Source organism: Saimiri boliviensis, chromosome 3 (assembly GCF_048565385.1).
Source record: "Saimiri boliviensis isolate mSaiBol1 chromosome 3, mSaiBol1.pri, whole genome shotgun sequence".
NCBI classification, from domain to species: Eukaryota; Metazoa; Chordata; class Mammalia; order Primates; family Cebidae; genus Saimiri; species Saimiri boliviensis.
The window spans coordinates 116,913,603-116,935,340 of record NC_133451.1 but is presented as its reverse complement, the minus strand read 5'-3'; the positions used below and the strand labels follow the sequence as shown (position 1 = coordinate 116,935,340).

Sequence of the window (21,738 nt, the reverse complement as noted above, 5' to 3'; positions counted from 1 at the left end):
CAGATTTCTGCATGGCCAGTTCATGCAACTTGGCACTTCAGGACAGGCATTCCCTACACAAAAATAACCAAATGTCAGAGTATCCCCCTCTATTCAAAAATCCTGTAGCGTAAACCAGGACAAAACATGCTGATAAAAGTCGAACCGTGAGTTTCACTTATGGACTGGAGAAAAGCAGAGCTATAGTTATAGGGGTTTTTTGTTTTTCTAAGTCATACAAAGCTATGCAAAAAAGATGTCTTTTTCTTTTTTATCAAAATGACAACTCTGCAAATAGAGCAATCTTGTGGACAGCAAATATGTGTCAGCTAGAGAAACAAATGTCATTAATATATCATGCTTCAAGATGTCATTGCAAATGAATAGCAAAATGCCATTGAGCAATATGAAATCTGAGATTTTGTTTCTCAACCCAAGTCAAACTTCTGTTGTAAGTTATGTGACCTTTGACATTGGAATAAAATACACTTTTTCATTTTAATATCTATTTGTTGGGGGGTAAAAACTATATTCTACCATCCAAGCCCAGCCACAGATAATAAAATGTTAGTATATTTATTTCTGATTTATTCCCTGTGCATAGGTTTAAGCTAGGGAGTCACTTCTTATACAGTTATAGGAATAGTTGGCATAAAATGTTAATATCTAGATTTAAAATTTTTTCCATGCTATCATCATACAGCTAAGTTTTGTTTTTCTGAATTTAGACTTGAATCTTAGGCTTACAGGGCAAATTAAGTGTTTTTTAGATCAACTCCTAGCACCTGAATAAATGCCTTCCATGCAATCCTGAATACAGTCTGTTTTTCTGTAGAATAATAGACAAATGGTTCAATGGTTCATATTTCAGTACAAAGTATTGCTCTTTACTAAGAGTATGTTAATGAAGCTCTTTGTCCTTCTGCAAATCTTACATTCTCAAACCATAACCCTCATATTTGCTTAATGTTAGTTGAACAACTCAAAGATATATTGTGCCTATCACAATACAAGAAAGATGCTTTTCAGAAACAAAAATGGTTCCTATCAAAACAAGAAGAAAGCTGTCTCCATTTCCATTAAAAGGATTGCATCCTCACCATAGAAGATAATGAAGATGAGTTTACATACAGTCAAGAAGAGGATAGGATAAAATCATTTATTTATATTTTCGTAAAATCAGCTTTAATCTCCAGTGTTTTAATAAGTGGAAGGCAGCCCATATAAAACAAGCTTTCATAATCACCATTTCCTCAAACTCTTCCCAGTGGGAGACGGGAAACACTTGAAACTGCTCACTGGAGAAAAAATATTATAAGGGTGACTTTACTGTTCATTTGAGAAGTGAGTATGAGGAGGGAGTGATTATAAATTTCAGACATGATTAAATATCATTTCTTCTTCATGGCTTGATCAAATATAAGACCACTTCGTAGAGTTTGTTTCTTGTATGTTCCCACCATTTTTTCATATATATACGATTTGATTTTACATATACATATGTATACATATGGTATATAAGTATGTATGTGTATATATTTATATATATGTATATATATGAATCACACATACTGTTTCTGCTTTAGATGATTTTGAATGGTAAAGATTATCTGAGTCTTTATCTGTGAGCAGTCTCCAAGTAAGAAGTTAAAAGGTCTGAGGTCATGCCAAGGACATGAGAGACTGCCATCCGTGGGGGCACCCTCAACATCGGCAGACTTCTAGCAAGTTACTAGCTGTCACTGGGGCAGCTCTAGCATGTCATTAATTCAAAATGTTCTTCCTTTATTTAAGCCTCTGGCATTTAAAATAAAAATTTTAAATGTATCAATTAATGGGAATAACTACATATTGAATTCCTAAGAAATAAGAATTTTTCGAGTGGTTTTGTCTGGATAGAATAAACACAAGAGCTGGACTATATATAGTAACTGTTATATACACTTTTTTTAAACTGGTATTTTCAGTTACTTGTGATTTTTCCAGGAAAAATAAAAATGAATTGAAGTAGAACAGCAGACTTCTAATTGGTTTTGTCTTTTGATTACATTTGACCATCAACAATGATGTAAGCCTTGGATAGAATGTTGCCTCTGAGTGCCCTACTTAAACTTCTTGTTAACTTTTGGTGTATACATTTCACTGTGCTTTTTGGAATGACTCTAAAAGCCCATACACTAATGCTTCGCAAAGCCTAAATAAAATGTTTGCAGCCTGTATTAGAAACACTTCCTTTTATGATCTGAATGTAAAATAGAGGTCGTTGGGTTTTTTGGGTTTTTTTTTTTTTTAAACAAATTACACATTTGTGACCTTTGCAATATATATATAGCCAAAACAGAAAATTGCAAAGAAATTGCTTGGAGCTAATTAACTTACATGCTGCTCTTCAGAAATTCTACTAGAGATTATTAATGCACAAATATTTTCAGAGAAGTGGCCTCATTTACAGGGCAACATTACCTATATTTATTTATCATCTTACGGCTAAGATAAAATAAGGGCAGAGGTATTTTTCCATAAAGCCATTATATTATGTTAAATGGTTTTTACAAATTCAATTCTATTTACCAAGACTTTAAAGCAAACCTTACTTTGTTTAAAAAAAGAGAAAGAAAAAGCTAAGCTCCACAAAACTTAAGTGATTCAGTACTACCTAATTCTTTAATTAGCCTGAGAGACTTAAAATCCACCAAAACTAAGCTAGGCAATTAGGCAATTAGCACGCTGGGTTCTTCCCTATCAAAAAGGCTTGAATCATGGCCATTGTCACTACTTACAATTATTTCTAGTTTTTCATGCCGTAATAATGGCTAATTATACTGGTGAATCACGGAACTCAGCCAATCCAAATTCACTACTAAATCAGCTAAAACAATTAGATCAGAGCATTTATAAATGTTTAGCTGCACAATTTTCACAGGCTCTGGGATAGGCATTTTTCTAAAGCTACATTTGGTGATTTTGGTCATTCTGCTAATAGCAGCTACAATAATGTTACCGAATCAACTCCTTGGCTGTGAGCTATTATGAAGAAAGAAAGTTAAGCGAACAAGGTATCAGGCAACTCAATCACACTAGAGAATTACAGGCTAACTTGTCTTCAACTCAGACCTTCTTTTTAAGTTCAGGAAGCTGTTAAAATATGCTGCCCAAGGCTGGTGAGAGAAAAGCTGCCCTTTACCTCATCACAGATTCTCAGGTCCCGTGAGATGTGGGGCTGGTAGAGTCCAAGACGCCTAGGCTAGGATTTGAAGCTGCACCCCATTACCCTGGCATAACTTTTTTTTTTTTTTGAAACAAGCTTTGCCAATAGGCCTAAATAGCAGAAGAAGGAATACTTGTGATGACTTCCTGCTCAGGAGAACTGAAAGAAAGCATTTTGTAGCTGGGGCTTCTATAGGAAGTTGTCCATATTCTCAGGCACAAGAATCATCTGTGAAAAACTCCAGTCTAAGAGACCCTAGGGAAGAGAGGCACTCTCTTTTCTTTCTTCCCCTTCTTTTTTTTTTTTCTTTTGACAGTCTGTTTTCTAACAGAAAAGCATAAGCCACAACTTATCTGAAATGAAAAGAAGAAAAAATAAATATTACAGGATCTTTTAATGTTTTAAAGACAATAATCTCTTTCCAGTTTTATTTCAAATAATTATATATGTTTGTATTATTTCACATCTGGAACACTGGTGTCACGTTCACAAATGTAAATGAAGTTGATATGAATGTATAAGGGAAAATATTCTTAGAAAGATTTATATTACTAATTCTGCCAAATAGAAAGATATGGAGCTGGGTGAGGTGGCCCATGCCTGTAATCTCCCAGCACTCTAGGAGGCCGAGGCAGGTGGATCACCTGAGGTCAGGAGTTCCGACCAGCCTGGTCGACATGCTGAAACCCTGTCTCTACTACAAATACAAAATTTAGCTGGGTGTGGTGGTGCGCACCTGTAATCCCAGCCACTTTGGAGGCTGAGGCAGGAGAATCACTTGAACCTGAGAGGCAGAGGTTGCAGTGAGCTGAGATCATGCCACTGCACCCCAGCCTGGGGGACAAGAGTGAAACTCCATCTCAAAAATAATAAATAAATAAAAATTTAAAAAGAAAAAGATTTGGAAAGAGAATCAGCTGATTTGTAATTGAGCATTCCCTTTGTTTTTCTTCGGTTACTTAGACGAAAAAAGTTTCAAATGCTTTACAAAATTATAAATCTGTACAAAAACTGGAAAACATGATTCTCACATTTAAAAAATAATAATATAGCATTTCAGATCATTCAGACCTGTTTCAAACTCAGGGTTCAGGGCTTTGCTGTTTGGTCCTTTTCCCAAGGAATAAAGTGAAAATTCTTCTGTGAATCATACACATTTTCTCTCTCTGAATTGCTGACTTTAGTCTTTAGGGGACTAGCGTAAACATGAAGAGGTCTTCAAACACGCAACATGAAATCATCGCAATAAAAAAGCGGGGGTTATCTATGTTATTCCTTCTTTCATTAAGATTATAGCTTAATCCAAGTTAAGAACTTTCTTTTTGAAGGCGTTTTTAAAAACGAATTTTTCTCTGGCGTAGTTTACGTACCTCAGTGTAGTTAGTTATTCATGAATGCGCGTTCCCTTGTTCCATTTCTCCAAGTGGGGGAAAGTTTATCAATACATTAATAGAAGAGAAAGCACATGTAGATTCTACTTGAGAAAATGTTAAGTATATTTTCCAAGCCAAAAATCTCATTTCTGACACGAAATATCTGTATTCAAATGAGTCATTAGAATTTCTCAAAGCTATAGATGAAGAAGTCAGTAGGGGCATATAAGAGATGCAATGTTTGAATTATTTTATAATATTTTAAATAAGGCCAGTTTCTTTTCACCCTTAACATTTGATCGATGAATATAGCACATGTGAAGTTCAGCGAAAACCATGGAAAAGTTTTGGCTAACTCCTCCTCTAATCTTTCCATCAATCTTGTCATGGATAAAGATGCCTTTATTAACAGTAGTGATGCTGGTTTTGCTTGTTAATGGCTTTCTTGTGCGCTGTGTGGCTCTGTGTATTTTGTCTGCCATTGTACAGGAATTCAAACCCATTGGTACCGCGCACAACAGAAGGGCCCAGCCTTTTGTTGCAGCTGCAAACATTGATGACAAAAGACAGGTAGTGAGTGCTTCCTATAACTCACCAATTGGGCTCTATTCAACTAGCAATATACAAGACGCACTTCACGGACAGCTGCGGGGTCTCATTCCTAGCTCACCTCAAAAGTAAGTACTGGACTCTGTTCTGACTACAGTGTGCCTAACAGTAACAGTATGGTTTCTTTTCTTTTCGAACGTCCGGCTCTTGCTGTTTTATTTTTACTTTCCTAAAGGCACTGTCGGATTTCTCTCTTAAAGACAAGCATCTAGAACATATTTCTAATTGTTGTGGGGCCCAATCCGCCAGTGCCTGACCATTTAGTGAATAGATGGTTGAAAAGGAGAGGTCGTCCTGATTCCGTCATCCCCTTTCTTAAATAATCCTCTCTGTACAATAATCATGCATTGGTTTCTATCTGAAAAAGTATTCATCTTCCACTGAGGGGCCTTTTTAACACTTTGTTTTTACAGGATGTGAACTACTTTGAACACAAGCACAATATTCGGCCCAAACCTTTCATAATCCCGGGCCGAAGCAGGTCATAAGCTCTGAGATTGTGAAGTCTGCAGTGCATGCTTCTTAAATCAGTGCTTACTAATCACCGGGAAAAGTAACTTGCAGATGTTTGGAGTGGCGTTTCTCATGGCGAAGCTTATTTCAAAAGCAAAAAGAAACAAACTCACTTAGCAGAGAATAGAAGCCAAATAACTTTCATTTTCAAAAGTAAATATTGACAAGATTACAGAGCTGTGAAATTTTATGCAATCACCACGTGTATTTATAGCGAACACCCCTGAGGCTCTGGGGATCCCATCCAGGACACCACGACCTTTGAGTCGGGCAGTCGGTATGTCTGTCCCAGGTCAGGAAAACCCCGCCAGGAGGAGCAGGCATGGAAGCCAGCCCCAGTTAAGGGTAAGGAACCAGGTAAACAAGCTGCAGTGATAAGGAGCGAGCGCTTCCTTCTCATCTCTCAGCAGAGAAACTGATCGTCTTCACATCATCCTTTTCAAATATCTTCTCTAGAAATTGAGCGCCAACGTAAAGGGAAAGAAAAGAGTGCCGTATGTGGTCACATCAGGAAACAGTGACTTCAGGAGACCTCAGCTCCATCCCTCTGACCTCAGCTGAGCCAGTCAGCCCGCAGGGAGGAAGCTGGTGGTTAGACTGGGTGGATTGACAGGAAGATTGACTATGATTTACCACAGGGGTTGCAGACTGTTGGCCCCTAAGTGGATTTAGTTGGCAGGAATGTTTTATTTAACCCTCTTGTTTAAAAAAAAAGGGAAGAAGAATTTAAGTGCCTTTAGACAGAACATTTAAACTCACCATCTGTCAAAATGCACATCGCTCCTAAGCGTGTGATACCTGGCCTGTTTTCATACATGCGTGACCTCCTGGCCCCTGTAGACACGGAGCTTATGACTCCTGTCCTAAGCTGCGGATGGTGGGTCATCCCTTATATATGATTTCCATGTGCAGACCCTGCGGGAACCTCCAGGCAGACCCAGATGATCGTCTCAAACTGTGCCAGACAGTTCTTGTGATATCACATGCAGAAAGGAGCCCTGGACTGGAGGAGCAGGAGGAAGGCCTTACGAAGGCGACCGTGAGCAAACACGTCTTCCCCTGCTAGACCGGGAGCTCAGGGTCCACAGGGGCCTGGTCTGACTGGCTCAACGTTATATCCCCAGCGCCTAGAAATGAGACAAAATAAGTGCTCAGCGAGTGACCCTCTATAAATAGACAAAATAAACGCTCATTGGATAAAGGAATCAAAACCTGAGGGCGCACAGCATTTCCCCAGCGAGTGGCAAGGCGAGTCCAGAGCCGGCCTGCTCCCATGCTGGCAGCTCTCCAGTCCTTTCCTGCTTCTCTCCCTGTGTTCCCTCGCCCCCATTCTCTTTTCCTCTGCATCTTTTCCCTGTTCCTCCACTCTCAGCAGCTCCCCGACCCTAACCCAACCCCAGCAAGCAAACACTGGGTGTGAAGTTCAAATGATATTGGTATGAGAAAGTGAAAGTGATACGGTGTACGATGTTTCACTGTTGAATACAAACAACCTCCCGAAGAAGCCTAGTAAAACTGATAACCTGCCTTCTTTTCGGTCAGTCCACCAATACAAGGCTTGAATAAAGTGATAACGTTAGAGTAACACGTATCCTGCCTTTACTGAAAACCTGTGACAGTTAACTTTATAAAAAGTCAGGAAAGTCAGAGAATCCTAGTATATAATCACCTTTAAAAATTTTTTTTCATTTTACCTTCAGCATGATGATAATGACAAGCCACTCATAATGTTCTCATTTGTAAATAACACCTTTTAATATAGCTGAATTTGGGCCGGGCACGGTGGCTCACGCCTGTAATCCCAGCACTTTGGGAGGCTGAGGCGGGTGGATCACGAGATCAACAGATCGAGACCATCCTGGTCAACATGGTGAAACCCTGTCTCTACTAAAAATACAAAAAATGAGCTGGGCATGGCGGCGCGTGCCTATAATCCCAGCTACTCAGGAGGCTGAGGCAGGAGAATTGCCTGAACCCAGGAGGCGGAGGTTGCAGTGAGCCGAGATCGCGCCATTGCACTCCAGCCTGGGTAACGAGAGTGAAACTCCATCTCAAAAAAAAAAGAAAAAAAGAAAAAATATACAGCTAAATTTGGAAGAGAGGAACAGAGAAACAGAAATGAGAGCATTTGCTTAACAACCCGATGCCAGGACACAGACCTTAAAGAATTCCAAGAATGGCCCCAGCTTCCTTTTCATCCCACGCCTCCTCACTATTTGCCATAACTTCTGAATTTTTTGTTCCCACCAAACTATTCCTCATCAAGGTGGAATTGTGAGTGGCTCCATACCAACCTACAACTACATTTGTTTGTAACTGTTGAAACATATGTAGTTCTTCTTTGGGTGCATATTACTTGTACATGTTTATGGGCTACACGTGCTGTTTTGATACATGCATACAATGTGTAATGATCAAATCAGGGTAATTGGGGTATCCATCACCTCAAGCAAGCATTTTCTTTGTGCTCTGGAACATTCCAAATCCACTCCTCCTGTTATTTTGAGATATACAAATAATTGTTGTTAACACTATAGTCACCCTGTAACTACACTATTAATGAACTTTTTTAATCAAAAGTAAGTTGGACATGCTGCTGCAGGGCATAGTGGCTCACACTTGTAGTACCAGTCCCAGAACTTTGGGAGGCCGAGGTGAGCAGATCACCTGAGGTCAGGAGTTCCAGACCAGCCTGGCCAACATGGTGAAACTCCATCTCTACTAAAAATAGAAAAATTAGCCAGGCATGGTGGCGAACGCCTGTAATTGCTATTCAGGAGGCTGAGGCATGATAGTAACTTGAACCCAGGAGGTGGAGGTTGCAGTGAGTAGAGATTGGGTCACTGCACTCCAGCCTCGGGGACAGAGTGAGACTCTGTCTCAAAAAAAAAAAAGTAAGTTGGACATGCTAAATAGTTAACAGGTTAATTTCCCTGGGGTTTTACTATTAGCTATGGTTCTTTTAATTACTTCATCAAAGCTGAAACCTTTCAAAAGACTGGTGTTTTCATATGCAAATATGTGAATTTTTTAAGGCTAATGCTACAATTAAATACATATGTAAGTTATGTCAGATCCAAATGATAAATACAATCCTATGAGTGGTTTTTGAATAAGTTGCTTCCAGAAGCATGTCCCAAAATGTCTACACACCCCAGAGAAATTAGCAATCTGTCAAGTGATGTATCTGGGCATGAAGTAATTGACTGCATTATCAACCTTACAAGTGGCCTTGCCACACAAGTCACTAAGTCAGCCTCAGAAACCTCATTAGCCCTACCTTTCCAGGTCACAGGAACAGGTTGTGGTGACCCACAATGATAACCCCAGTGATATCCACTGACTGGAATCCATGAAAACTCGTTTATTTAAAGGATCAGTTTAAAAGATCTTTTTAAATTGGCCCAGAAATTTATAAAAGTTCATCCTTGTTTGCTTAGGGTTGATTTCTCATTTATTCAATAGACATGGGCCCCTAAATACATTGAGAAATGAACTAGGAAATAGAAGACACAATACATGCTTAACTAAAATTACATAGTACACAAATATGTATATGCTGTTGACCTTTAGAACATGAGTTTGAACTGTGCAAGTTTGCTTATATGTGGATTCTTTTCCAATAAATATGTTGGAAAATTTTTTGGAGATTTGTGACAATTTGAAAAAAGGTCACAAACTCTAGCCTTGAAATATCAAAAAAAAAATAAGAAAATTCGCCATGCATGCATAAAATATAAATAGTAATCTATTTATGTGTTAATAGACTTTTTCTGGCCTTTGGCTCCATTTGTCATGTAGATTGCATAACCATTGCAGAGTGCTGAAGATGGGGTAGCCAGGAGGTTGCAGATTGGTGAAGGATTCATCAGCATGTTTGGCAGCTTAGGATTGGAGCCAGGAGCCTTTCATGAGGTTTTTGAGAATGGAGTGCAATTTTAGGGCCGGTGGCAGCATCTCAGCCAAAGATGAGGTGATAGTCCCAGACGATGTCAGTCCCAAGGACCAGTAGCTGCCATCAATTTGGACTCTGAAAACCTTATTAACGGGCTTCAACATTGGATGTAGAAACGTGCTTGCCTTACGTTATCAGAGGACATGCTCAGCAGATCCAAGATATATATTTGGCAAATTTTTCTAGAAAAGGCACATTGGGTATCATTACATTCTTGAGTTTTTTGGGTTTTGAGACAGTTTGGCTGCGATGCCCAGGCTGGAGTGTGGTGGCACACTCATTGCAGCCTCAATCACCCAGGCCTAAGCAAGCCTCCCGCCTCACAGCTGGGACTCCAGCTCACAGCACCACACCTGGCTAATTAAAAAAACCCATTTTTTTTGTTGAGATGGATTCACTATGTTGCCCAGGCCAGTTCCAAGCTCCTGGGCTGAGACGGTCCTCCTGCCTCAGCCTGCTTTGTCCCTTGCCGTCCTGCCCAACAGGAGGGTCTTTGCCTTTTTTTTAATGAATGGACTTTGATAAATAGGTTATGTTGAGCGGGCTGAGTCCTTTAAGCTGGAAATTGTAAATTCCTCCTGAAATGTTTTCATGCAGTTACCATGAACTAATACTACAATAAAGGATGGTCTTTGGTAAAAAAAAAAAAAAAAAAAAAAAAAAAAAGACTTTTTCTGTAAAACTTCCGTTGGCAGTAGGCTATTCGTAGTTAAGTTTTGGAGGAGTCAGAAGTTATACATGACTTTCATAGCAGCAAAATATTACTAATAACCACTGTAACGCATAGCATAACTGTAAGTTCTAAATTGGCCATTGTTTATCTGCCCAGTATGGGCACTACGTCTGGCACACAGTAGGGTTAGAGTAGTTATAAATGCGTGTTGAATAGGTTCATTATTTGGAGGCCGAAGTCTCCCAAGATTTAACTCTGGGTTTCAAATCCCTAAACTATGATTTCATAAGCTTCATTACACTCAGGTTAAAACCATATGGTCCTGACTAAACTGCACTACAACTGAAAATTTACTCATGTTCGTTTAGCAGCCAAAGTCCATTTTAAGAATCAGTATAGTGTGGACCCTACAAAAATGGTAAATAGGCCACTTGACATTTTGGTATGTGACCTCAACAATGCCACAGATTGGGTTTTTCAACAGGTTCTCAAAAGGCGGGAGGTGAAGGAGCAAGCCCGTATTTACCTGTCCAGTTAGGTTATGTAGTAGTTAAACTGGATAACACAAGACAAAAAATCTTTCAACCCATTTGGTGACCTGTGTTCTCCAGACTAATCAGGCTGCAACATTGCTGGAGGGGAAAAAGTTACTGCCCAATACCCTTTTGCTTTCTTATCTGTATATAGGCTGAAGTTAGCATTAATACCTCTAGAGAGTAAATCCAGATATGGGCCATATTTGAGACTAGAGACTTAGACGCAAACACACCACATACATCCATTCTCTGTTGAGTTTACAGCAACACTAACTGGAAAGTATTATAAATGTTTACATTAATACTAATATTTCTTTTTGCTTTGTCTTAAATGACTATGCTTTTTTTTTTTTTTTGCAAAAATCTTTCAGTATCTGTCATGCGCGTGGAAAAATGACTTTTTAGTAACTGGCATGTCCATTGCTAACTGACCTCCTGTCCAGTTTCCCATAGAATGTGAAATCTCCCTAGTCTTCTATTTGCATGACTGGCCTTTGATGTTTTCATAAGTCCCTGAAATTTATCTTTAAAAGAAAAAGGGAAATATGCATGGAAATATATGTGTGCTTCTGAAATTATACACAAAATAGCTATATAAAAAATATAAGCATCGAAAGAGTGAAAAACTACCTTATTTCTCCACTAATCGTTATTTTCAAGGTGACAAGCATTTATTGGCTTTTTCTAGGGTTTGTATTAAACCACTGAACAATTGTCTTAAAGTATACTCCTCACAGAATTATAGAGTAAAAATAGAAAATATTAAAATAGTAACAAAATATTTTCAACATAGCCTTAAAACATAATCTTTACCATAGAACCTACAATTTACCAATTACTATTCAATTATAGTGCAACTGTATTACTGAAATATATTTCTGATTTTGAAATGTTGAGCCCAAATATGTGATTACATCTTCATGCTGCATATTCAGTGTTCATTAAAATTTTAATTTTAAATGTTGTCCTTCAGAAATGTAAAAAGATGTCCAGCTAGTGTAATTTTCCTTCATCCTTTGTCTGTGATATTGACCAGTATTAAAGTATTGGGCCTGTTTTTAAAAAGTAAGGATAGCTGCATCTTTTCTACTTACTTCATAAACAACTTGTTCTACATGTAACCCTCAACCCTACACATTGCCCGGTAGAACAGAGCCAAAAAATGCAGCCTCACCTGTACCTTTTAATTTCATTAAACTTTTTTCAATCACAAGCTTTTCCGCATCTTCCCTCTGGAAATAAATTCTAGTGACAAAAGCATTTGGTTTTGGTTTGATGTAATTCATCTCTCACTTTTGTCTTCAATTCCTTTTAACCTCTCTGTACCTGTTCTCTGTGTTCTTCTGTCTGGACTGTCTGGTTCCCTGTGCCCTCTCTGTGTCACGTGGTCATTAACACAGTGGATGCAGCACTCCCTCCGGGATTGACTGTGGCAGTGGACGCAGCACCCCTTCTTCTGTCAGTACTGTTAGTACCATTTGCCCAGGTGACTTGAAAGTTGCGGCTAAGCTGGCCCCTAACATTCCTTTGGAAATGGAACTTCCCGGTGTGAAGATTGTACATGCTCAGTTTAATACACCTATGCAGTTGTACTCAGATGACAATATTATGGAAACACTTCAGGGTCAGGTTTCAACAGCCCTAGGGGAAGCACCTTCGATGAGGTAATATGAGTCTTTTTGAACCATGGGCATATTAACTAAACATGCTGGGAATGTCAACTTTACTGGTGTCTTTTAGCATTGTCTTAGTTGAAAGAAAGCTATGTGAAAAGCTTTTTTGAAATACTAAGGATTTATTGCAAATATCTAAGCTTGATGATAAAGGTGATTTGAGGAATTAGCTAAGTAGAGTTTTATGTGTCAGCAATAAAATGAAATTCTGTAAGGACCAAATGTATATGTCTCTTGAAAGCTACAATGTACTTTACAAATGTCTGGCATAATATTTCTCGAAGTTATTTATAATCTAGCATGAATAGTATACCCTATGTCTGTCCTTTAGGGGTCAAAAATTAGGAAAGAGGTGGGAGGTTTAAAGGAATTTTATGAGATGATTCCTCTCCTCTCTTCTGATAGCAGCTTGTGGAGAGGTCGTTATTTACCCATTTAAAATGTTTATTGTGCATAAAGGTTTTTTAGGTGAATTCCCTCAGGCTATTAGTGTAAATATTTAATTTTTGCTGGACTCTTTTTGACCCATTTTTTCTTTGTTATAACTCTTTGTTCAAAGCACTTTTGCCATAAAGATTTTGATTAAACAGATTTATTATAGGATAAAATCTTATTGCTTTTCACTATTACAGAATCACTATAAATTAAATTATTATAATGCTTAAGAGTGCTAAATAATGATATCCCAAAGCTATCTCTTGGGATAAACGCATTGAACTAATAAGATGTCTCAAAGGCATTTTGCAAATATGACATAGGTAATAAAAACATTGCAGATAGTAAATATTTTTCTAGCTAATGCAATAAAATGACATAAAATAATAAAGTATTTAGTGCTTAACTTATAGTATTATGATGAAATTTCTTTATTGTCCATTATGAATATTTTTGTAGAAAGCATGTTAAAATAAAGCTGCTGTCATTATTGTAAATGAATTTTAATGTGGCTATTTTTAAAAGACAGTGAAGTCAATATAGCAGATATAAAAATGTAAGTTTCTGCATTATAGGCTTTCAAACCCTGAGAGGTTAATTTTTTTCTCTTTACAAGTAAAATGGTACACTTGCTATTTCCAGGGGTTAACAAAACAAATTAGCCTTAAAACTAAAAACAAGATTAAACCATATACTTTTCGTCTAATATCAAAAGTGAATCTGAATTTTACTGACAATCTGATGACTGAGAATAATCTAAGTGGGTGCTCACTGCTGCACTTTCTGTCATGTGTATATTACCTTTTCTCTGGGAAACATTAATTTTGTTCACATCTGTCATTATATATCCATCAGACTCAAGTCTTGTTTTTCTTAATTACTATTTTCTGACGATTATCTTTTAGTTTCCTCCCAAAGTATTTTGCCAAGTGAGTGTGGATGTGACTCCCCGCTTTGTGGTTCAATGTCATTTCCAAGGCAGCCATGTGAATTCACATGCTGCCTTTAACTGTACTAGAGATTGACTTGAAAAGACGAGACATCTGTTCAGGAGTGGCTGTGCATAGAGTAATGGCTGTGTACTGATGTCTGTGGCCTCTTGCATGTCTGGTGCCTCCCAGCATCTGACGATGCTCCCTGCTGTACCTGTGTTTCAGCGAGCCCACAGCCTCAGTGCCCCCCGAGTCGGATGTGTACCGGATGCTCCATGACAATCGGAATGAGCCAACACAGCCTCGTCAGTCAGGCTCCTTCAGAGTGCTCCAGGGAATGGTGGATGATGGCCCTGGTGAGCAGCCGCTGACACCTGCTGAAACGTATAGATAGAGGCCACTGGAAGGGGCGGGACAGGGCGGACAGCAGACATACTGGGAACGGAAGTCAAAAACTTGGTTTTAATTGGGAACCAAATGAATTTTTGCTCAGAAGGATAGGCTAGGCCTGGTGCCTCGTTTAAAAAAGGAGATTCCAGAACACGTCCAACTGAAACTAGTCATAAAAAGGTACCAAAGACAAGTTGCATTAGTGGTAGTCAAGGGCTAGCTCAGCTTACAGATCATGAGAGGTAGCTGTAAATGGATGTTGTCAGACTTCTCGGCCTCCCCACCCACTCTGGACTATCACCATCATCAAAAACGAAACAACACTCAAAACCCTTACTACATTCCGTGTTCTGTGCAAAGTATTTTGCATACATTATCATTGAGTCCCCACGGGAACTCAGGGAGGTGGGCCTATTATTTGCCCTGCTTAGCAAGTGAGAGGCCGAGGGATGGGCAGATGTCCTTGTGCAAGGCCACACAGCCAGTGGGTCTCCAGCCCACTCCCGTCACCTCTAGGGCCCCTGCTCTTACCTATGCTTCTCCGTACCCAAAAGATATGTACTGTCCTTTAAAAGCCACACGAAAATGCAAAGGGTCCCATTAGGATGGCTACTGTGGAAAAAAATGGAGAATCACAAGTATTGGTGAGGATGTGGATAAATGGAACCCTGTGCATTACTGATGGGAAGGTAAAATGAACCAGACATCCTGGGAGACAGCGTGGCACTCCTCGAAAAGTTAAACATGGAATTACCATGTGATCCAGCAATCCCTGCTCTCCTAGGAATATACCCCAAAAGACTTGAAAGCAGGGACTCAAACAGATTCTAGTATGCCAGCATTCATCTTATTCTCTATAGCCCAAAGAGGGAAAACACCCATGGATAAATAAAATATAGTATACACATACAATGAAACATTATTCAGTCTTGAATTACAATGAAACATTATTCAGTCTTGAATTATTCTGACACATGCTGCACCATGGGTGAACTTTGAAAATATTATGTGAAGTGAAAGAAAGCCGGACACGAAGGGGCAAATATTGTATGATTGTATCTATTTGAAAAATCCAGAGTAGGCAAATCCACAGAGACAGAAAGTAGAATAGAGGTTGCCAGGGGCTATGAGCAGGAGAACAGGGAGTTGTTGTTGGATGGGTGCAGAGTTTCTGTAGTGAAGAAATAGTTCTGGAGATGGATATTGACAGGGATTGCACAACATTATGAATGTACTAAGGTCATTGAATTGCACCCCAACACGTGATTAAAATGGTAAATTTTACATTATGTATATTTTGCCACAATAAAAAAAAAAAATGCCCTCTGCTCCTTTGAGCGTTTTGTAACCGTTTCCTCCAAACACAACAACAAAATTAATGTTTTCACTAATTCCATTCTGTAATGCCCTATTTCGGAACGGCACCCCCTATGATTGCATCAGTCCTGCTCCTTGTGGATTGACAGTGCAGATGCGACTTAAGAATTCCTTAGGTTAGGCAGAGGTTGCGTTGAGCCAAGATTGCGCCATTGCACTCCAGCCTGGGCAACAAGAGCAAAACTCCATCTCAAAAAAAAAAGAATTCCTTAGGTTAAAGTGCACACTTTAAAATAGAAGCTAAGCACAGGCTGCAGCCAGCTGTTCCCTAGCCATAAATGGAAATGCATTGTTTTTCAGATGACCGTCCGGCTGGAACGAGGAGTGTGAGAGCTCCCGTGACAAAAGTCCATGGCACTTCCAGCGGGGCACAGAGGATGCCGCTCTGTGACAAGTGTGGGAGTGGCATAGTGTAAGTTTCATTTTTAGCCCTGGAATTTACCATACAGCTTGGCGGTAGTTCATTTCTTCTACTTTAGGATTTTATATACTAAAGGCAATTATGAAAACCAAACTTCTCTTCATCAGCTTGAAATGTAAGGTCCTCAACATTTAGCACATTGTGACCGTCACTCCTTAGATATAACTCCAAATTGTCACATCATGTGAATCAGCAATTTTGACTTATAATTTCAGATAGACTCTCATAAAAAAAATTGCCCCAAAGGTATGTTGAAAAGTCACTTCTAAGAATCATGACTTCACTATAAACTCCCCACCCCTATTAGTGTATGGTCTTTAAACTCTCCTACATGTACGTTAACTATGTATACATTTAGGATACATAGTATCCTCTTCTGTATAAACTCAGGGAAACAAATACAGGCAGCATGAGGATGTTAATTGAAATACATTATCTTTACCCAGTTTACGTTACACAAAATGAAATAACATTTTGAAAAACTACCATCAGCTTCCATTGCAAGGGACCTTATGTTTGTTTGTTTATTTATTTATTTATTTTGAGTCAGAGTCTTGCTCTGTCACCCAGACTGGAGTGCAGTGGCAAAACTCATGGCTCACTGCAACCTCTGCCTCCCGGGTTCAAGTGATTCTCCTGCCTCAGCCTCCCTAGTAGCTGGGACTACAGGCACCCGCCACCACACCTTGCTAATTTTTGTATTTTTGGTAGAGAGGGGGTTTCACCATGTTGGCCAGGCTGGTCTGGAACTCCTGACCTCAGCTGATCCACCCACCTCAGCGACTTTACAAAAGTGCCTGATGTTACCAGAAGCAATCATTGTGCCTAAATTGGAGTCAACTGTTAACGGTAGAAGCCAGTCCACTCACTCCAAAGGAATTCCGTCGCTGCCCTTTGATGTTTTCTCTTGCTCCATTGGACAGAGGCTGGACCACCCAGACAGAAAGTAACCAGAGAGTCTGTTCATTGGGTAGACAGCCACCCTCGTCAAAAGCAGAATCTTTTGCAGAGGTGTTCGTCTTGCCCCTGTCATGTCTCCCTCTTCAAAGAAACGATGGAGAAGGATCATGAAGTAGGATCCTACAAATATCCATAAAGTACTCATTTGAAAATCTGAAAAATATTCACACATCAGCATCAAAGAGAAACATGGAATGGTTTATTGTGGCTATTCTAGATCTCCATGACAATTACTTACAGTTTCACAGCTGTGCATGCTTTCACAGCAGGAGGCCGTTGTTTCCTGACTGAAATAGAGAACACCTGCCTTCTCTGTTGGGCACTCTCCTTTGTCTCATATTTTTACTCTGTGGTTTTTTAACTTGAGCTCATTTTCTTCCCCAACAGCGGTGCGGTGGTGAAGGCACGGGACAAGTACCGGCACCCTGAGTGCTTCGTGTGTGCTGACTGCAACCTCAACCTCAAGCAAAAGGGCTATTTCTTCATAGAAGGGGAGCTGTACTGCGAAACCCACGCAAGAGCCCGCACCAAGCCCCCAGAAGGCTATGACACGGTCACTCTATATCCCAAAGCTTAAGTCTCTGCAGGCGGGTCATGCACGCACGCACCCACGCACACTTACACAGGAAGACATTCATTGCTTTGGGCAGAAGGATTGTGCACATTGTCAACACCAAATCTAAAGTCAAGGCTTTAGACCTTTCTGCTATTGTTTATTGAGGAAAAGGAATGGGAGGCAAACACCTGCTATGTGACAAAAACATACAGCTAGCTATGTTTTGCAACTCTTTGGGGCTAGCAATAATGATATTAAAGCAATAATTTTTCTGTATGTCCTGCTCCACAATTTACATGTATATTATGGCCATCAAACATGTAAACATCAAGACATTTGAAGGAGTCTAATTGTCTTTCCTTGACAAGTTGATTTTGCAATTGTGGTAAATACCAAATAACAATCTTGTATTCTAACATAATCTGCAGTTGTCTGTATCTGTTTTAACTATTACAGTGCATGTCAGGGAGAAATTCTCTGAATTCCTTTAGTTTTGTATTCAAACAATTATGCCACTAGATGCAACAAACATAATAAATACATAAAAGATTTTAAAAATACCTAATGAAGTAGCATTATTGAATTCAGATAAAATCAACCTTTCAATGAGAGAATGCAATCATATTTTAACATGTACACTGTGGCTTCTTCAGATTTTATAACTCATTACTCTCTTTTTTTTTTTTTTTTTGAGATGGAGTCTTGCTCTGTCACCCAGCTGGAGTGCAATGGCACCATCTCAGCTCACTGCACCTCCACCTCCCACATTCAAGCTATTCCCCTGCCACAGCCTCCTGAGTAGCTGGGATCACAGGTGTGTGCCACCATGCCCAGCTAAATTTTGTATTTTAGTAGAGATGGGGTTTCACCATGATGGCCAGGATGGTCTCTATCTCCTGACCTTGTGATCCACCTGCCTCGGCCTCCCAAAGTACTGGGATTATAGGTATGAGCCACCAAGCCCGGCCCTCATTACTCTTTCTTATGAGCACAAAATTTCTGCTGATAGGAGAAGCATTGAAATTTGCTAGTTAAAGGTAATTCAGTTACTTTCAAATTAAAAGTTTCGCTTGCTTCGACAGAGTCCTTTCAATTTAAATACCTCTTTCAGATCAATATTCAGTCAAATTGAAGGTGCAAAGTCCATCACGGCTGTTTCTCAGGCTCAATGGTTCACCACCTCTTCCTTTTTCCAAAATGGCATCTCTAGGAGGAAACAATTTAGAGAACATCCTAAGGAAGGCAGGGGGTGCTGACCTCCTGAGGTCCTGCTTGTATCCACTGTTGAAATCCTTGGTTTCAGGTGTGATCTGTGGTCTATTTTCTTGACATAGTTGGGGCCAGGCAATAATCCCACCTCCACTACCACCTCCAGACTCTCAGCTCAGCTTTCCTGGAGTCATGGATCCTTTGTCTGAGATATGTACTCCGTCTGACCCTGACACAGGCAGTCAACGATGCAGGCTCTGCACAGTGTTACTTTGCCTCTCACCCAAGGTGGCCCCACGGCAATGCCCCGACTTGGGTCTCTCACCTGTTTTCCATGTTCCTCACTGGGGACACACAGGAACTTCTGAAACTGTCCCCTCAAGTTCAAACTGTGGGGAACAGCAGATGGGGACCCCCCCAGGCCCTCTGTCTCGCCCCCTTGTGTCGCATGGTGCTCTCTACCCCACTGCAGCTGCTGCGTCTGTCCTGGAACAAGCGTTCTCCTCCCATAAGGTAGCAAATGGGACACACGTGTTATTGCTCTGGATTTCTCCCAAACTTAACTGACTCTTTCTGACCCTGACCTGTTCAGGATTTTGACCAAGTGAGAGGAGCCAAAACACCTGCCTGGCCCCTATAGGCATTTGACATTACAACTTCTGCACCAACACATGCATTCATTAACAGAGCTATTAAAAAAATAAAACAGACTTTTGAGATCAAAGAAATGAATGTATCCAAAATACATGTTTGTTCAACAGTCATTTTCAAACATTTTGTTCTGGGAAGGATATAAACTTAAAAGTTTAGAAAGCAAATGAATGGTAACTAACTTCAAAAACCCAAGTTGTTTGGTTCTAAAATTGTTCTAATATGTATGAATATACTATGAACCACTGAATTACACTTTAAATGGGTGAAGTATATCTCATTAAAGCTCTTATTTTTAAAAAGAACACTAATATAAAGGTGTATTTGTCACTAATCTGTTAAGTATATACATAAGAACAGAAATGTTTAGGGTCAAAAGAAACAGCATGGTTAGAAATACTCCTCCTTATTTAGATGTTTTAGAAATCCCTTTTCTGAAAATGCTTGATCGTTGCTGATACAATAGCAGTAGCAAACACACAGCTCTTACTATGTACCAAGCACTGTTCTAAACGCTTTACATGAATTCATTCACTCTTCACAGCAGCCCTGTCAGGTAGCCACTCTTTGTCTTCCTATTTTACAGATGAGGAAACTGAGACACAAAGAAGTTATTCAGGGTTTCTTCTGTAGCAAATGGCGGAGCCAGAATTTGAACCCAGATAGTCTGATTTTAGAATCCAGGCTCTTTGCTTTTTACTTAGGATAACCATAAGGCTTTCAGGGAACCACAGAGCTCTCAATAAACTTTGCCAAAATTACCTCCTGGATTTACTTCAGGTATTAGAGCTTAATGGTTACAAAAATGAGCTCTGGACTCAGGCAGAAGTGACGTGAATCCCAGCTCTCTACCTTTTAGCTGTAAGAAACGGAAATCACGAAATCTCTCCAGACCTTTTTCATCAACCCATAAGATTAGGTGAATCCTACTTCACGAGGTTGTTGTAAGAATTAAGATAATTCATATAAAATATCAAACACATCACCTATTAAGTAAAGTGTAAGTAAGCCCTTAAGAAAACATATATAATTTTCACTATTCAATCCCAGATTCAAGATGGTGTTCCTCTTTCTTCTAATTATTCTTTGGTTCCAAAATCAAATGCCAATTAAATCACAACTATATCAAGCTGCAACATTCACAGAACTGGATTCCAATTCCTGTGGATCCGAAGACAGCTGATATTTCATGCTGAAACTGATCAGGCTCACAGAGCTCACTGGAGCTTTTCTTCATCTGCGGAAGGCAGTTTTAGAAGCCCGATCTCACATGAAACCCAACTCCACTGAGGCCTCACTGACAATACTCTGTTATATCCAACAGTAATTTCAGGGTAATTTTTAATTTTTTAAAGATTTAGAAGACAATAGAATTAAAGTCGATTCTGAGTAAGATTTCCAGTTACTAAACAAAGGCAAAGGATGTCAATGACAGCAACTGTAGCTTATAATCATAGAGGTATGAAGAGGACTAAGGTCCCTGTCTATTCACTATATATAATTGAGTATATATATTTTTAATTGGATGCTTACATAACTGCTGGGATAATATGATATTGGTTATGTTGACACATTATTTCTAATCCTTACAACAACTTTGCCAAATAAATATTTTACAGATGACGGAAGGTTTCAGAGATTTGGATTTTTGTACAGGCCAAAACAATAAGAAGGGGAAAAAACACTTAAACTCATTAATATTTACTAGTAATAAGTAACATCGTTTGGAAATCTTTAAACCTATGAATTTTAAACATTATTGTAATTCAGCATCTCTATTGTATGGTTTTATTTTTATCACTGTTAAGTTATAGTCCCTGTTTGTCCTCTTTAGAATAAAAATCATTTCTTTCATGAGTGCTTAGCAAAAGCAGAGTGGGATAATAATAATATTAAGTAACGTTGTCACTGAGAAGATTGTCATGGAGAGAGCTCTGGATCAGGACTTGGAATGCAGGCACAGCTTGGCCATTTGCAGAAGGAGGAGGGTGGACAGAATGATCTCCGAGACCTCTAACACTCAAATCTCAATGATCTGTTCTTGACATTGTCTTCACCTGTGTCCACTAGGCTGGCCATTGCATTTAGGGAGGGCAAGCTGTCAATGTGGCCAGGTTCTTGGTTCAATTTAGAAGTTTCTTTCTGTTCTATGGTCATAAATGCAACCTCTGACTCAGGTTTGACTCACAACAGAAGTCAAGCAAGGAGCATGAACCCTTTATTTATTTATTTATTTTTGAGACAGAGTCTCGCTCTGTCACCCAGGCTGGAGTACGATGGCATGATTT

The 21,738-nt window shown here is 39.4% G+C and overlaps 1 protein-coding gene across 3 annotated transcripts in view; it reads left to right on the top strand.

Annotated features, from left to right (window-relative positions):
• The window catches only part of PDLIM3 (PDZ and LIM domain 3), a 32,465-nt gene extending 14,315 nt beyond the window's left edge, over nucleotides 1–18,150 (top strand). The window contains exons 4-8 of one of the 3 annotated variants that reach the window (XM_003933828.2): nucleotides 5,583–5,650; nucleotides 12,247–12,510; nucleotides 14,112–14,242; nucleotides 15,954–16,065; nucleotides 17,422–18,150. In XM_003933828.2, coding sequence (XP_003933877.1) covers nucleotides 5,583–5,650; nucleotides 12,247–12,510; nucleotides 14,112–14,242; nucleotides 15,954–16,065; nucleotides 17,422–17,611 — 765 coding nt within the window. In that variant the 3' untranslated portion in view covers nucleotides 17,612–18,150. Of the gene's footprint in view, nucleotides 1–5,049; nucleotides 5,238–5,582; nucleotides 5,651–12,246; nucleotides 12,511–14,111; nucleotides 14,243–15,953; nucleotides 16,066–17,421 lie in introns of all 3 variants that reach the window. The other 2 variants (XM_003933829.2, XM_003933827.3) reach the window with 2 other exon arrangements.
• The last annotated feature ends 3,588 nt before the right edge of the window (nucleotides 18,151–21,738 follow it).